Raw genomic sequence first — 16,979 nt, 5'->3', positions numbered from 1 at the left:
CCCCCCCGCCCCACCAGGCTCTGCCTCTCGGCTCTCTGAGTCCCCAGTACCCAGATCCTCGCTCACCCAACACTGGCTGCTGCAGACAAAAACAAGGTAACAGATGACCCAGACACATAGCACATGGAGGGTCAGGAGCAGGGGAGCCTGGAGGAATGAGGCCTTGTCCAGAGATGGGGCGGGGCTCGCAGGGTGTCTTGGCAAAGGAGCGGGCAGGGCTGTGCCGGTCGGGGCACTGGGACAGATAGCTGGTCTGGTGGGCAGGTGGCCGATGGAGCAACAGGCCAGTGATGGTCAGAGTAGTGAATGGCACCCCCAAACTGCGAGGATAGGAGCCTTCTCCAAGACAGAATCGGGGCTTCCCTGGAGGAGACAAGAAGGAGGGAGGCGATCAAACACTGGGTGAAGGGAGGAAGGGCAGACACGTGTGCCCAGGGCCACAGCCCATGGATATGCGCGGACAGGAGGGGCCCACACAGGGTGCCCGGCGTCAGACAGCCGAGCAGCTGGGCCCGGCAGGAACCTGGTGAACGGGGTCTGCAGTGCAGGATGGGAGCTGAGCGTGCCGGCACCCCCAGCTCACCTGCTTTCCTACAGATCAGGTTTGTATAAAGGGGCTCAGCTCTACCCCTCCCCTTGGTTCCAATTGTGACTCTCAGCCCTGCAGCCCCACAGCAGAGGGGAAGCCAGAGGGGCCTTGGGGGGAGTTGGGCCCAGGCCCGATCTGCTGAAAACCACACACTCCTGCCCGCCCCCGGCCGGCTGTGGCTGCCAGCAGGGTCCTCCCTCGGGGCACCGCGCAGCGTTCAGGGTGCTGAGGCATCTCTGGACACTCGGGGAGGACAGCTCAGCCCAGAGCCCTGGGAAAGGCCGCTGATGGCAGAAAGGCAGGGGGCAAACAGAGGCCTCTCCCTCCAGGAGAGGAAGCAGCTCTGGGCTGCAGCCCCAGCCAGGCTCCTCTGGGGCAAGGAGACCAACTCGGTGAGTCCGGCCCAGATCCAAACAACCCTTCCCCGCCACCCCTCGGCCACCCGCCTTCCTCCCATCCTGGGCCCCATCACAGAGGCTTCAGAAGAGGCGACGACCCTCCCCAGCCCTAAGGCTCTCGGGACAGCGTCAGGCTATCAGGCCCCGTGGCCACAGCAGGACAAACACTTGACCCACCTTTGACAGGCGAAGGACTCCTCTTTTGCATTAGTGACCCTGTTTCAAGAAAAATCCAGGCGAGAGTTTTATAAAACTAGACAGCACAACCCCTGCCAACTGCACCTTCTGTGCGCCCAGCTCTCAACTCCCTGGTGAGCTCGGGAGGGACCCGAGGCCCCTGGAGCCAACCATTCACACCTCACATCTGTGTGTGTCCGAGGGCGTGGCTCTAACATGGCACATGGGGCAGAGGTGGCTGGCGACCCCGGGCTGTGCCTGCACCACACGGGACCAACAACCTCACCCCGAGATGGACCAGAGGCTCCTCCCCCCGCTGTGAGGTGCCCCGGGAAGGAAGGCTGGCTTGGAGGAGGTTGGATTGTGGGGTGCTGGAGGCTCCCCCTGCCACCCCACACCCCTAGATCCTTACCGCACTGGAGCTCGCATGGCTGAGCTTATCAAAGCGGAATTTCAGGTTTGACCTCGGGGAATTTCTGCTTTTGGCATCTAGGAAAAAGAAGAATGCCCATGAAGAGGAGGAGGTCATGCCCATGAAGAGGGTGGGGCTGCAGAGGTCATGGGCTGCTGGGGAACTGGGCAGGGAGGCCAGAAGGGACGCCTCCCCTCCATTCTAGCTCAGTGGTCGGCAAACTGCAGCTCGCGAGCCACATGTGGCTCGCGAGCCGCAGTTTGCCGACCACTGCTCTAGCTGATGCACCAATTCACAAGACCCAACCCTTATATTTTTACAAATGTTGTGAGCTGGTTGTACACACACAGTCACAAGCCTGGGTTGCAGGTTCGATCCCCAGCCTTAGTTTGGGGCATATGTGGGAGGCAACCAATCGATGTTATTTCTCTCACATCAATGTCCCTCTCCCTCTCTCTCTCTCTTCCTCCCTCCTTTCCACTCTCTCTAAAAAATAAAATAAAATCAATGGAAAAAATATCCTCCAGTAAGGATTAAAAAAAAATTAAGTATAAACTTATAATTAAGTGATATTTGTCAAAGGTAATAAATACTCAAAAGTCATCACTTCCTTATTATTTCACTACATTTTACCACTCCCTATTCATTTAAGGTTATTTACGCCAGTCACACTGGTGGCTTGAGATCAGCAAATGCTACAAACCAACCTGATCTGCTGTTTTGTTGTTGAGACTTCAGAAACTAATAGAGAGAATCTTATATAATAAAAGGGTAATATGCAAATAGACCAAACGGCAGAACAACCAACCAAAGTATAATATGCTAATGATATGCTAAGGCTGCTCAACCAGTTGCTATGACATGCACTGACCACCAGGGGGAAGATGCTCTGATCCGTAGGTTAGCTTGCTGCTGGGGTCCAGCTGATCAGGGCTAAGCGAGATGGGCCGGACACGCCCTGGAGCCCTCCGGTGGTCCCTCCCTGGCCAAGTCATGCACCAGTGGGGTCCCTCAGCCTGGCCTGCACCCTCTCGCAATCTGGGATCCCTGGGTGATGTCGAAGAGCTGGTTTCAGCCAGATCCTGCAGGCCACTCCCTTGGGAGGGCACCAGATGCAGGACTCATGGCTGGTGAGCGCTGCTGCAGCAGCCTCTCCTGATCGGGACTGACTGGGCGCGAGCCCGCAGCAGGCACAGTAGGCCTGGGATGAGTGGGAGCGGCAGGTAGGAGCTGCAGGAGGCGCTGGACTGCAGGTTTCAGCTCCCCCCGCCCCACCGCAGGCCACCCAGAGGGACCCTACCCGTGCACGAATTCGTGCATCAGGCCTCTAGTATTAGTAATATAGACTCAATGTGAAAGTGTATGTGTCTACAGCATTGTGAATAGCACAAAAAAATAAGAAATATTCTTCCAGTATTTGAGGCATGGAAAGGCTGAGGAACGTGTCCAATGTCACATCGCTCATAAGTGGTGGACCCAGGGCCCTCTGCTTGCCCCCCACCCCGCTGTGCTGCCCTCCTGGAGGGTGGGACCAAGGCTCTGACTTCCAGGCACCCACAGAGCCCGTCAGTGCCTACCAGGCACGTCTACCTACATGCCCCTCAGGTGCCAACCCTTCACCCTCTCCCCAGAACCAGCTCCTCCTACTCTGTCCAACTGCAGGGATCCCAGAACCCCAAGAGGCCCAGACTCCTTGCTCTCCCTGAAGCCCCCACTACTGAGCCCCAAAGATTTTACATCCTTGGCATCTCTTGAATCCAATGCTCCATCACCCCACACTCCATGGCCCATCACCCCTCACCACTCACTGTGACCCTCGCTGATCTTCCCCCTGCACCTGCTCCCACCAATCCTTCCTCCTGGGCCAGCTGCAGCCACAAAATGGTCTTTCTCAACCCCAGATGGCACTTCTCTACTTAAGAACCTTCAAAGACTTAAGACCTTCCATGGCTTCCACTGCCTATGGGATGAAGCCCAAATCCTCACCAGGGGCAGCCCTGGCTCTGTCCCCTAACACTGTCTCCTCTCTCACCTGTCCCCTGTCACCTTGGCCCTGTCCACTAACACTGTGTCCTCTCTCACCTGTCCCCTGTCACCGTTGTGAACTCCAGCCCCACTGACCCACGTGTGGTTCCAGATCACGGCTTCTCAGTTCCCTGCAGGCCTCTCATGTGCTTTCCCCTCCACCTGCAATGCTCTCCCCACCTGGTACCCTTGCATTTGGAGGACCATCGCTGTGATGGGGCCCTGAGTCGGTGATGGGGAGGAGCGAGGGGTCTGTGGGAAGAACCTCGGCTTTCGACTCACACAGGCCTCACACGGGGGTTTGACCGAGACTGGCCAGTTCCGGACGCCTGGGGCTGGCACCCCACAAACAGTGCTCAGGGCACAGCCCTGCCCTGGCCGCAAGGTGCACACCGACCTGTCGGACTCCGACTCATGATGATGGGGGTGGTGGCTGCCCCCAGGCTGGGGCTCTCGCTGCTTGGGGACGGGCTGTAGACAAACACCTCCTGCTTGAAGGGCGAGGTTGTGGACGGCTGGCTGCTCTGGGGAGAGAGGCCGGGTGAGCGAGGAGGGCCCACCCTCCGCTGATCCTGCTGCCTCCAGCCCTGGCTCCCCTCCACCCCCAGGCAGTGCCCCTGACCACACCCATGCAGCGCTGAGCCCTCTCCTCTCCAGCCAGAAACCCACGGCAGGGACACGCTCAGCCTGACCTCTGACCCTCTGCTGCTGCTGCTCCTCTGTCACCCCAGGGAGACCCCGAACCACCGCTCCCAGAGGGTGGAGACGGCTGGGGGTGCCACCTCTTGTTTCCAAACTCCCCGCTCTCCCCAGAGCCAGGAGGGGGCTCTGCCCACAGGAGCTATTTTAACACCCAGAACGGTGGGCCCAAGTGCCTCCCACTTCCCAGGTTGGCCAGGCCGCACCTACCCCACTGTCACACTCCTCCATGGCCTCGCCCTCCCCGGCCGTGCTGCTGAAGCTGCTGGTGCTGGAGGAGGAGCGGGAGATGTTGGCCCGGCCGTTCTCCTTCAACTTCATGAAGGGCCTGCAGGGGCGGGAAGGCGGCCCTGGTCACACGTGGGGCCGCGGGAGGGCAGGCCCCGCACAGACTGAGTGGCTCCCCGTGGCCCTGCCTGCCGGCTGGTGCGTTCCACAGAGACCCCAAAGCGGGAGATGCTGGAGCAGAGACCTAGTCCAGGGCCCGCGGGGCTGAAGCCGCCTCCCCACCCTCACTCTTACTTCTCCTTGCTGGGGCAGATCTCCGGGGAGCTGGGGTTGGACGAGGTCTCAGACTTGATCTCCTGAGAAGAGTGCGCGCCGTCCACAGTCTTGGGGTTGCTGGATGCACTGTCGCTGGGGAGACGAGGATGAAGACGGGTGAACCGGTTCCCAGCCCCCTCCTCACCCCCGGGCCCGAGACTGCACCATGGGGGCCTGTGGGGTCACAGCATTCCCGACAGAGCACGGCCACCAGGACATCTATCCCACCTGCCCCCATCAGACAACAGGGTCTTCTGCTTTGCCAGGGTCCCCTGCAGGCTCCTGGGTGGGAGTCCAGAGCTACCAGGCTGGAGTCCCGGCTTGATGCCCCCGAGCCCAAGTCCATCCCAGCTGGCAGAGCTCTAGGTCAAGGGCGGGCCACAGAGGGGATGGAGAGGGCTGGGACATCCACCATCACAGCCAGCGCACACGCACCCCTGGGGGCGCCGGTGGGGCCAGGGCTGCAGAATGCCAGGGGACACCCTTCACACGGGCTACAAAATGCACTCCCCGGAGGCGTGTGCTGAGTGCTGGGAAGGGCTTCTGGGTAAATAGGCTACTCGCAGCCAGGACCGAGGGTTTCCTTCCGCAGTTTAACAAACGCTGCCCATTAGCTGCTCGGTGCCCACTGTTGGGGCCCTGTCCCTAATGTACTTTTATTTTCGTGGCAGCTTCATGGGGATACAATCCACATTCAACGCACTCATTTAAACTGTGCGATTCAGTGGTTTTTAGTATATTCACGACCATGACCGCCATCTAATTTTAGAACATTCCCACCCTCCCTCAAAGAAACCCCAGACCCACTCACAACCACTCGCATTCCTCCTGCCCCTGGCCCCTGACAGAATCTACTTCCTGTCCCTATGCATTTGCCTGTTCTGGACATTTCCTAAGAATGGAGCCATACAATACGGTTGGTCTTTTTGTGAGTGGCTTCTTTTGTGAGTGGCTAGTGTTTTAAAGGCTCGTCCATGTTGTAGCCTGTGTCCCTCAGCACCTCACTCCTTTTTACTGCAAGATAATACTCCACTTTTTGGATGGGCACGTGGACCGTTCTCACTGGGGGCTACTATGACAACGCTGCCACGGACATCCGTGTGCCGGTGCTTATGCAGACACGTGTGTTCTTTCCCTCGGGCACGCACCTGGCGTGGAACTGCTGGGCCTTCTGGCAACTCCACGGTTAACCCTCTGAGGAGTGGCCAGGCTGTTTGTTAAACAGCCTCATGGGTTCACAGTCCCACCAGCAATGCACGAGGGTTCCAATCTCTCTACATCCTTGGTTCCAATCTCTCTACATCCTTGGTTCCAATCTCTCTACATCCTTGGTTCCAATCTCTCTACATCCTTGGTTCCAATCTCTCTACATCCTTGGTTCCAATCTCTCTACATCCTTGGTTCCAATCTCTCTACATCCTTGGTTCCAATCTCTCTACATCCTTGGTTCCAATCTCTCTACATCCTTGGTTCCAATCTCTCTACATCCTTGGTTCCAATCTCTCTACATCCTTGGTTCCAATCTCTCTACATCCTTGGTTCCAATCTCTCTACATCCTTGGTTCCAATCTCTCTACATCCTTGGTTCCAATCTCTCTACATCCTTGCCAACCGGTCCTTCTTGCCTTTCTTATTATAACCATCCCGGAGGCAGGAAGTGCCTCGGTGTACTTCTAACGAGGTCACCAGGGACCTCCTAAGTGCCCACCCAGCAGGGGTTGGGGCCCCTGTGCTAGACTTCCCTGCTCGGCTGCCACTGCGGACCTCCCTCCTGCAGTGCCTCCTGCCCCGGCTTCTGAGGGTCCTCCCTCCCCTCCTCTCTTCCTCCTCGCTCCCCTTCCTTCCCTGTCTTTTCCCTGGCTCTGCCTCCTTTCTCCACTTGCCCTTCAGTGCTGGTGCTCCCCAGGCATTCTCCACACCCCCTTAGGGGAGCGTATTCATTGATTCATCTTAAGCACCACCTCCCCGCCCTCTCTCCCCCAGTGACTCCCACCTCTCCTTCTCCAGTCACGCCTCTCCCCCAAGCTCAAGACCAGCAATTCTGACCACTCAGAGCTCTGGGTCTCCCCCGCTGAGTGGGCCACAAGGACTCACTCACACACACAGCTTCCAAACAGAGCTCTCCATCCCCCTCCATCACCCCCCTCGTCCTGCGTGGCCAGGCCCGGTGGCTGGGGCCACAGCCAGGGCTACAGGAAGACAACTTGTACACGTGGAGGTCAACCTGCCTGCCTCCCTTTCCTTCAAGAGACTGTAAGCTCCTGGAGGGCAGGTTTGCGTCTTTGGAGCTCCTGTCTGAGCACGGAGCCCCACACACCCGGCACGCGAGGGATGCTGCTCGGAACTAAACACCAGGTGGGCTCACTGACTAAAGGATCAGAAAGACAATTAGCAAGAACAGGGGGAAGTAGGATATGAGAGCTGGTGAGCCGTACGAGTTCTTCACATATTTTTGGAAATTAGCCCCCTATCAGATGTGTCATTGGCAAATGTGCTCTCCCGCACAGTGGGCTCCCCCTGCATTTTGTGGGTGGCTTCTCCTGCTGTGCAGAAGCTTCTGAGTTTGATGTAGTCCCGTCTGCTTACTTTCCCCTTTGCTCTATGCTGAGCAAAAGCAGCCAGTCAGAAAGAGGCAGCTACCGCATGATCTCACTTACAGGTGGGACCTAATGAACAGAATAGACGGACCAACAAACCGACATGGAGACATGGGACAGACTGAGAGATCTCAGAGGGAGGGGGAGGGGCAGGGAGAGATTAACCAGAGAACCTATATGCACATATGCATCGTCCATAGTGCGGGTGAAGGCCTGGGAGGGGGCAAAGCGGGGAGAAATGGGGGACCTCTGTAATAAACAATGAAAATAAATTCTAAAAAAGGAAGGGAGGGAGGGAGGAAGGGAGGGAGGGAGGGAGGAAATTCTGGGAGCCCAAAGGCAGGTTCCACGCACTCTGCTGTCAGAATCAGGGAAGGCCTCCATAAAGAGGACATCTGAGTGAGCTTTGCAAGAGGAAGCACAGAAAGAAACGACTTTGAGCAGTGTTTCCAGCTGGGGCCAAACTGTGAGGAAGCCCCTCTGACTGTCGGGTGCAGGGACCGCAAAGCTGCCCAGTGGACCCAGCACTGGATGAGTGACGGGGGACATGGGGCCTGACGTGGGGACCAGGGTTAGAAGGAAGCCATCGCTCGACACCGAAGCTGCGCGCAGCCCTCCCCCTCCCGAGGAGCTCACCCACGCCACGCGGGACACTCACCACCGCGTCCGGCTGTCCCCTTGGCCTTCAGAGCCCGTGTGCAGACGGGGGAAGAGCCCGGACCGCCGCTTGATAGGGCTCCGCGACTGGTTCTTGGCAGTTGCCGCCGCCACTGGAGGCTGCCAACGAGACCACCAGAATGAGCGCTCACTCCCCAAACCCAGGTCTCCTTCCCTCCACCCCCCTTCCCAGTCTACAAAGCGCCTGTGCCCCACCCCCCACGCCCACAACTGGTCTGGAGAGATCCCCAGAAACGAGACAGCTGGGAAGGGTGGGGTCTGTGGAGCAGGAGCTATGTATGACCTGCGGCTCAAGCCACCTGCAGCCTGTTTTCCTGTGTTCTTAACCCAACCCTTACGGCCCTGGGTAACAATCCCCTAGAACAGAATTCCTGGAGGAACATGGGGTCAGGGCCACCCTAAGGAGAGCCCCACATACGGAGAGGACAGGGTGACTCAGGGGGTCACGGACTGGGAACCACAAGCTGAGAGAGTCCTGGGAGCGACCCGGTCCAACCTCTCGCTTGACCGAGGAGGATGTGGAGGAGGCGAGGGGCGAGGGAATTTTGTCAAGGTCACGCCGCAAACCCCTGGCAGGACAAGCATGATGTCCACATGCACCCACGGGCAGAGGGAGCCTGCCAGGCATGTGGCTCTGCTCCTGCCACGTGTGGGGGACGACGGACGGAGGGCGGCGGAATGAGAAGCGGGAGATGGGAGCCCGCCAGGCCGCTAAGCCAGGCCGGTCCCAGCGTTTGCCATTCCCATGCGGTGCAACCTTGGGCAAGTGGACGAATTCTCTGGGCCTCGGTCTCAGCCACAGATTGGAGAGAACTGCCCTGCCCTGCTCACCTCACAGACCCTCTGGGAGGAACAAGATAATAGCTATGAAAACACTATTTGGTGAATCAAATGAATTACACAAGACCATTCACAATACCAATTGCCAGGATCGTGGTGGGTATGTTCTGCTATGACAGAAAAAAACAAGAAAACCCCAACGGGCACAAATCCACAGCCACTTTGCTTTATCAAAGGAGGGACTCTGGCCCCCTCACCTGGCCGGCTCCTGGTACAAGCTGACCAGACCCAAATCCCCGGACCGGCCAGGCTCTCTTTTCTTGGAACTGTACACAGTGATTAGGAGCAAAGACTTAGGATCTGGGCGGCCTGCACTCGAAGCCCAGTTCTTCGGCTTTGCTGGGTGACCTCCAGCAAGTTGCCTAACCTCTCTGGGCCTCCCCTTCCTCGGATGTACAATGGACAGCACCCAGCACCTCCCTCACACAGCTGTCACAGGGACCGTGAGTTACTTAGCTCTGTGCCCGGTGCACAGCAAGCAGGGGCAGCCACCTGTCGTTAGGAATAACAAAGGGAGGGCCCTCTCACAGGCCCAGGACCCAGGGCCACTGCACAGGGTCGGTCCCGAGGAGGCCCGGGTGTCAAGGAAACTCAAAGAGCGGGACCCCGGCCCCAAGTGCTGCCTGGCTGGAGGCTCAGTTTCCCTCCCCACGATCCGGCTCGCCCTGCCGACCGCCTGGCCCAGGCCTGGGTGAACACATCCCGCCTCCCTCCACCACGGCCTGGGGGGCCCAGAGCCTGCAGACACTCACCGAAAAGGTGGTCTTGGTGACCTCCACGCTGTTGTGGGAGATGCCCCCGCTGAGGCTGCCGGGGAGGCCCCCGCTGTGTGGCTTCTTCTGGCTGGTTACCATGGTCTCCATGGAGTGGCTGCGCACGCGGATGGCCCTCTGTGGGGACAGCAGGTGGGGGGGCCTGAGAGTTGCAGCCAGGCCACTTCAGATGACCCCGCTGCCTCAGTGGGATCTGCAGGCACACTCTCGCACACGCTCTCTCTCTTTCTCTCGGCAGCCCACGTGCTAATCACTACGGGCTGCAGAGGGCTGTCACATGCTCTGGGCACGTGGCGCTCTGCAGGCAGAGGCGAGGGAGGGCATTGACAGAGGAGTCTGAGGGGTCAGCGCCCCAGAGGCCCTGCGAGGTGGACAGAGGCTGTGACGGGGAAGGAGAGTGGGGCTTGGAGTTTTAACAAATCCATGGTCCCAGCAGCAGAAAACTAAGCGTCCTTCTATATTTAAACACTGGGTATCCCTTCTGCTGTCACCCCAAGGTGTGCCTGGTATAACTTGGAACATGTTCGCAGTTGATGCCCTGTGGCCAGAGCACTCCCAGACTCGCAGCACCTAACGATGAGCCCGCAGCTGGTGCCACTGCTGACACAGGACATGCACTCTCAGACGCCAGGCGTGAGGCCTCAGAGGGCCCGGAGCTGCTCAGGCCGCGTGGAGCCCTGTGCCCACTTAGGGCCACCAAAGGACAAAGGGCCCATCTGTACACAGTGCAGTGTCCAGGAGGGGACAGCCAGGATAGTCACCGGTCCCAGTGCGTGCAAGGATGAGAACAGGTAAAATGAAGATTGCCGCGCCCGCAGCAGGGAGCAAGCTGGGAGGCGCTGGCTGCTCTCGGGCTGCTCGGCAGGGCTCTGCAGGCCACCTGCGTTGCTCTGGAACCTGACCCAAGGGGATGGTTAGAGTGAGGCAGACAGATCCCACCCGGACCCGAGGGAGGATTTCCTGACATGGGAAGTCCTAGAGGCTTCCACCCGCCATGTGGACGATCCTCCCTGGTCCCAAAGGCCTTCAAAGATGACACGAGTTCTAGGAAGGGAAGTTTCTCTCTGGGATCCCCCAAACCCCACATCACTCCCTCTGACCACTCATTCAGTCCCTCGATGATGCGGCCAGGTGGCCACACCTATAAAGCTCTTAGCAGAGCACCCGGCACATACTAAGTACCCAACCAACGTGGCTACTCTTCTTGTTAATAGCGAGCATCTGTCATGTGCTTCCTGTGTGCCCAGCCCTGCCAGAAGCTGGGAGAATTGCAGGAGGGGAGTCAAAGACATATGAGACACAGCCCCTGCCTCCAAGGAGTGTACAGGTAGCAGGGAAACAAGACATCCCTAAAATTAGGGCAACGGAAAAGGCCCAGGCCTGTGGGTGCTCCCGCTGTGTTAACCAGCTGTCCGGGCCCCCAGGGCCTCAGAGCCACATGCAAAGACTCAGGGACGCAGACATTACTAGTTGCTCACACACAAGTGCCATCCCCCCTGCTCCTTGCTGGCAGAGCTGCTGTCTGGCCCAACGTCCTCTCTTCCTCCACAGGACAGAGGAGTAAATCATGGCCCTCTGAGGCAGTCACATCATCCATCCCCTTGCCAGGGGGACAGGAGGGGACGTCACTGGGGGCTTTGAGGAAAGATCTCAGCGATTCCCGAAAGAGGTGTGACACCTCTGCACCTAGGACCGCAGCAGCCACCGTGGGGCTGTGAGCGGTCAAGCCTACGGGCGAAGCTGACAAGATGGGGAGGGAAGAGGGGCCCGGGGAGGGAACCTGCCCGCCACTGACCACGCTGAGCCATGAGCCGCCTGGGCCTTCTGGTTAAGTGAGCTGGCGCAGTGGTCGGCAAACTCATTAGTCAACAGAGCCAAATAGCAACAGTACTTCTTCAAAATAGACTCGCCCAGGCCGAAAACCGACTTCTGCGCACGGGCCATGAAGTTTCAATCGCACTGTACACCCGCCCGCATGTGGTATCTTGTGGAAGAGCCACACTCAAGGGGCCAAAGAGCTGCATGTGGCTCGAGAGCCGCAGTTTGCCGACCACGGAGCTAGTGGATCTTCCTCACTGCGTGAGTCAGCTGAGGGCGGGAGATTCTCAGAACCTCAGCTTCAGAACACTGATGCAGAAGGACAAACGTGGGACACAGCCCACACCCTCACCTGGTTCACACCCACACGGAACCACACGTGTCTGCTTACGCGCTCCATGTGCCCACCTACGTGGAACGGCTGCTCTTCCCTCCCTTGAAGCGTTGAGTCTACGGAAAGGTAGTCCCAAGAAAGCAGCGGGAATGCTGCCCCCAACCCAAATCGCAGGGCCCCCGGGAGCTCTCCCCACGGTCGGGAATTCGCCAAGCTCAGGAGTGGCCGAGGACCGCACTCTGCCTGCCTTTCTGTCCCGGGGAGGGAGCTGACTCAGGAAGGAGGGCCGTCCGCAAAGATGATGGCCCTGGAGGCCAGCTCCCCTTGAACGAGGCAGGGAGCCCACCAGCCGTGTACCCCTGACGGCATTCATCGGGCCTGGTCTGTGTGAGCCGAAGACGCCCCTCGAAGGACATCAACTCTCTCTCTTTCTAGACCACAGAAGAGTCACCTAGCAACAGTGTCCGCAACATGGATACACAGCCAGCACCTTCCATTCATTCCGCCACCCAAAGATCATTCAGCCGTGTGCCCTCAGAACACTGAAGGCAGGGAGGTGTGGCGCCACTCGGAGGCGTCCTTGGATAAACAGTTTCCCCAAATGACTCAAGTGCTCCATCAACTCAGCCTCATTCCATTCCATTGGTGCCGCCACCACCACCGTCATCAATTGTGACATGTCAATGAATCATTTATGTTCGGATGCTTTCTCACGGTCTCTTTGCAGAGAAAACTAAATGTGTGTCATGAGCCCTGTGTGATGGCAGCTGGTCCACTGAGCTTCACGCACGTGACCTTACTACATCCTTCCAGCTCTGAGACGCAGAGAGGACAGACACAGAGAAAAGGTCCTGAAACGAAAATGACTGCCGAGGTCACACCAAAGGTAAGAGATGGAACCAGGACCACACCCAGGACACTGGGCTCCAGACGAAATGATCCCAACAAGGAGCCCAGCTTGAACATATAATCCAACTGGTTGAGGGACTGAGGGTGATTAGAAACCACGTGGTTTCGATCTCCCTGACATTAGGGAGGACTCTTCTCCCCAAAGGCCCGTGGTGCTGCTGAGTCAGTGGGGTAAGACTGAGGACACGGTGGCTGGCAGGGAACTCCAGGGAGGTGAGGGGCTTGACTCCTGGTTCTTCCCAGCACAGTGTGTGAGCCTCTCGGAGACAGGCATGGTGATGGGCCCCACGCGAGGATAACACGATGGATGACAACTCCCTGGCCTGACACCTGCTTACTCAAGGTCATCTTGCCCCCACCCCACCACTGGGAAAAGAGAGATGATGGCCACCTTGAAACCCTACAGCGATGCTCCATTTGGACAAAATCACCCAGTGACATGGTCTAACGTATGTCACATGTCAATCTGATGTAGAGCTGGACACACTAGCCTTTCAAATCGGTCAGAAGCGTCAGGTGCAGGGCGAAGGAGAGGACAGAGGGCGGCGATGTGGGAAGAGGGAGGCAGGAGAGAAGAGGACAGGCCCACGAAGCCTTTGCCGGGGCATCAGGAGGTCTCCGGGGACCACCTGGCCCCTCTCCCCCTCGGCCCTGCACATCCAGGCCACAGTTCTTGTCCTCTCCGCTTCCATCTGCCCGGGGACGGGCTGCTCACTGCCTTCAGGGACGAACAGCCTGGCCTTTGAAAAGATCTTCTGTGCACCAAGCTGGAATCTTACCGTTTCCAGATGTTGGCGTCACGGACTAATCTGTTCCATACGTCACACCACTATCCCTGTCTGTCCTCAGCTGCTCTCCTCCGAGCTGATCACCTCTAGTTCTGTCTCCCACCCTCCTCACCACGGTTTCCCAGCCCTCGGCGCACCTTTGCAGGAGTGAGAAAAGACGGATGGAGTCACTCCCTCACGTCTGCGTATGTCTCACCAGTTAGTGTCACAGAGGGAGCGCATCTCCTCTGGGCCGACCACAAATCCCGCTTCTTTACAAATGGGTTTTGTGAGTTGTTTCAATCTAACAAACTCAACTTGGGGGACCCAGTGCACAAGGGTAACACTAGGGGGACACATGCTTATCTGTACCAAGTAAGCAACAGAGGCAGGGCCCACGGAGAGAAAGACGTTAGTTTCTTGCCGGCTGTGACGGCCCCTTAATCGGAAGAATCTGAGGTCCGGAACAGGGTCTTCTGCCCCTTGAGCAGCACAAATAAAGGAGGAAGGCTGGCGGGAGTAGGAAATATCCCTCCATGTCTCCTTTCAGACGGAGCAGAGCTCCACTCCATGAGCGGCCCCAGCCTGCGGGCACTCTGCGGGAGCTACCTGCAGAGTGGTGCTCCGGCCACTAGGGGTCAGAGCAGACCAGTGCATCGGCTGCCAGCCCGGCAGATGCGGGGAGAAATTCACCCAACACTCCGCTCCCCGCCATCCCAGCTCTGGGGCTGGTGGTGACCTTCTCCTCCGGCCCTCTATGCCCCTTCTCCATAATGAGGTCATCGGGGGGTTGCTCAGGGTTTCTCAAAATGTGGCTCACACAGGCTCTGTGTACATATGTTGATACATCAAGTAGCACCCCTTTTCCTGTCCATTTTATTAGGGACCAACAGAAACTTCAACAGCGGGCAGTGGCTGAGCACGGCATTTGAGGACAACAGTTTAGAGATCAATATTTTTCAAAGGTGAGTAACACACAGCTCCTTGAAAAGGAAAAGTATTCTGGGTGGAGCAGGGCGATGGGGGGAGGAATGCGGAACATCTGTAACAATGTCAACAATAACTAATATCTATGTTTTTTAAATAAAACTATTCTTGCCAGACTATGTCCACAGACCCCCAGCACCGGTGGCCCCCGGATGCATTGGCCCCTGCTTACTTGCTCGTGTCTTTCGGTTGTGAGTCTTGCTGCAAAAGTTTAATCTCAACTGGAAATACATTTGTTTATATCATCCGCTAAGTAAAAATGCAAAATGTGTCAGTGTTTGCAGAACTGGAGGATTCCTGAGAATATCCCCAAGCTCCTCCGAAGCAGGTCCAGGCGTCCTTGAACCCACTGTTCTGTTTCTCATGGAAAAAACACTAAACCGACCGCCATGAACGGAAGCCAGACGGACAGACGTGAAGAAGAGCTACTCTAAGTGGTGTGAGGAGCCCGGAGCACAGCCTGGGGCAGCGACGGGTCTGCTTCTAGGCAGAGGGACAAAGGGCCCCGGGCTGTAGGGGAGGGGGAGCAGCCACAGAGGCCGGGATGGGTGGCTGGGGTCGCTGTGAGCCCTGGGACTTCTCGATTATGTTTCTGTGCATCTGTGGGACGAGAACTGTGACAGGAAGGAGAGAGGACCTGCAACTTCTCTTCCTGGAATCATTTCACGCACCTCTCCTTGCAAGAAGGACTTCGTGGCGGTCCAGATGGAACGCCAAGAGGAACGCCGATAATTCTGACACCACAGCACCGTCCAAGGTGCCTGGGAAGAGACAGCGAAACTAAAGACAGTTTCCTGGGCTGGGGCAGACCACAGCCGGGGACACTCACCAAAGGCAACGACGGAACGGATGCACAGGGCAAAGAGCTGGTCCCGGCGGGAGGAGGAAACAAAGCTACTCCTATTCGGCAGAGCTCGGAAGGTTTGCTCTGTGCGACTGACCGTGACGGCCCCCCCCCTTACCCCACAGTGCACCTCAGACACAGGCGGGAAGCAGAAGGTAGGAGGGACTGCCTTCAGCCTACAGTGGGGAGGATTTAGGGTTGAAAAGAAAACTTCCCTGGATTTCTGGATCAGAGACAAGGAATGGACAAGGCCTGGAGCATCTCCCTCTCTGGGAACCCCGGTAGTCAGGCTGTCGGAGTCGGCTCAGAGGCAGGGGACTGGGAAATGGCCTTGGGTCACTGTCCTTTAGACCCACAACCCGAGGTCAAGGCCAGGCCGTTTTATCCACTGGGCACCGTGGGCCCGGTGTGCACAGCCTGCGGGAGTTCCCAGGTTATAGAAATATTTGAAAACTGAAAAAACTATTGTTAACTCCAAGAGACAGAGAGAAACCTGCAAAACTGAAAGCAACAAGTCACTAGATGTCTGCGGCCAACAACAGCTCGAGTCATGGACAAGGACATCTGCCACGGAAGCCGGGAGCATCTGATACCCTTGCTGGGATGTGGGGCGGAGCCCACAGAGGCGTTCCTAGTTCCCTGGTCTCCCATTCACCCCTCCCTCTGCCGGGCTAGCTGCCTGCTCCCTCTTCCCTCCCCCGTCCCTCTTCTCCCCCACCCCTTTCCTCTGGATCTCAGCTCCTCCCGTTTCACCCTGGCCGCCACTGTCCATCAGGGCTGAGACAGATGTCCCAGGAATCTCCCACCAGCCCGGACACGCAGTCGGCTCCCGCCCGCGCCCGCGTGAGGAATCTCGGCAGCTGGCCCTTGGGGCCAGCAGGCCCTGCCCTGCGCTCGTGCGGCTGCCTGGCAGGGGGGCCGACCCCAGGCTTGCCCGGGCCAGGCTGGTGGGTGGAATCTTAATTGAGTTGGGACCCAGAGGCGGTGTCATGTGGCAACTGGGAACACACGCTTCGGAATCTGCCAGACACAGCTTCCATTCCTGAATCTGTTGGGTGACTTGGGACAAATTATTCCATCTCCTCACGTGCAAAATTACACTCCTAATGATTAAAATTGCGTATCAGTGATTCTACCCATAACCCCAAGCCTTGCACAGGGCATAGGGAGCAGCTGTGAGAGTTTAGAGCAGCGGTTCTCAACCTGTGAGTCACGACCCCTTTTGGGGCCGAACGACCCTTTCACAGGGGTCACCTAAGACCATCGGAAAACACATATATAATTACATATTGTTTTTGCGATTAATCACTATGCTTTAATTATGTTCAATTTGTAACGATGAAATTGGGGGTCACCACAACATGAGGAACTGTATTAAAGGGTCGTGGCATTAGGAAGGTTGAGAACCACTGGTTTAGAGGGATGATGGGTATTAACCTTTCACTCTACAGGACAACGCTAACAGCTCACACGTTCACCAGGCATTGACTGTATTCCGGGCCATGCGACCCCTTCGGACTATTTCCATGAATTCTCCCAGCAATGCCAAGACACGGGTCCCGTTGATCATCCCTGTGTTGTTCATGTAG

At 57.5% G+C, this 16,979-nt stretch overlaps 1 protein-coding gene across 9 annotated transcripts in view; it reads right to left on the bottom strand.

Moving 5' to 3' along the window:
- Nucleotides 1-10: 10 nt before the first annotated feature.
- The window catches only part of RAP1GAP2 (RAP1 GTPase activating protein 2), a 193,320-nt gene continuing 176,351 nt past the window's right edge, over nucleotides 11-16,979 (bottom strand). For 8 of the 9 annotated variants that reach the window (XM_015566795.1, XM_006768111.2, XM_006768109.2 and 5 more), the window contains 8 exons: nucleotides 9,711-9,848; nucleotides 8,099-8,217; nucleotides 4,823-4,936; nucleotides 4,511-4,628; nucleotides 3,999-4,125; nucleotides 1,577-1,653; nucleotides 1,165-1,203; nucleotides 11-363 (listed from right to left, as the gene is read on the bottom strand). In XM_015566795.1, coding sequence (XP_015422281.1) covers nucleotides 1,195-1,203; nucleotides 1,577-1,653; nucleotides 3,999-4,125; nucleotides 4,511-4,628; nucleotides 4,823-4,936; nucleotides 8,099-8,217; nucleotides 9,711-9,848 — 702 coding nt within the window. In that variant the 3' untranslated portion in view covers nucleotides 11-363; nucleotides 1,165-1,194. The remainder of the gene's footprint in view (nucleotides 364-1,164; nucleotides 1,204-1,576; nucleotides 1,654-3,998; nucleotides 4,126-4,510; nucleotides 4,629-4,822; nucleotides 4,937-8,098; nucleotides 8,218-9,710; nucleotides 9,849-16,979) is intronic. The other variant, XR_435893.2, reaches the window with a different exon arrangement.

Source organism: Myotis davidii, unplaced genomic scaffold (assembly GCF_000327345.1).
Source record: "Myotis davidii unplaced genomic scaffold, ASM32734v1 scaffold363, whole genome shotgun sequence".
NCBI lineage: Eukaryota > Metazoa > Chordata > Mammalia > Chiroptera > Vespertilionidae > Myotis > Myotis davidii.
This window is presented reverse-complemented; position numbering and strand designations above follow the sequence as displayed.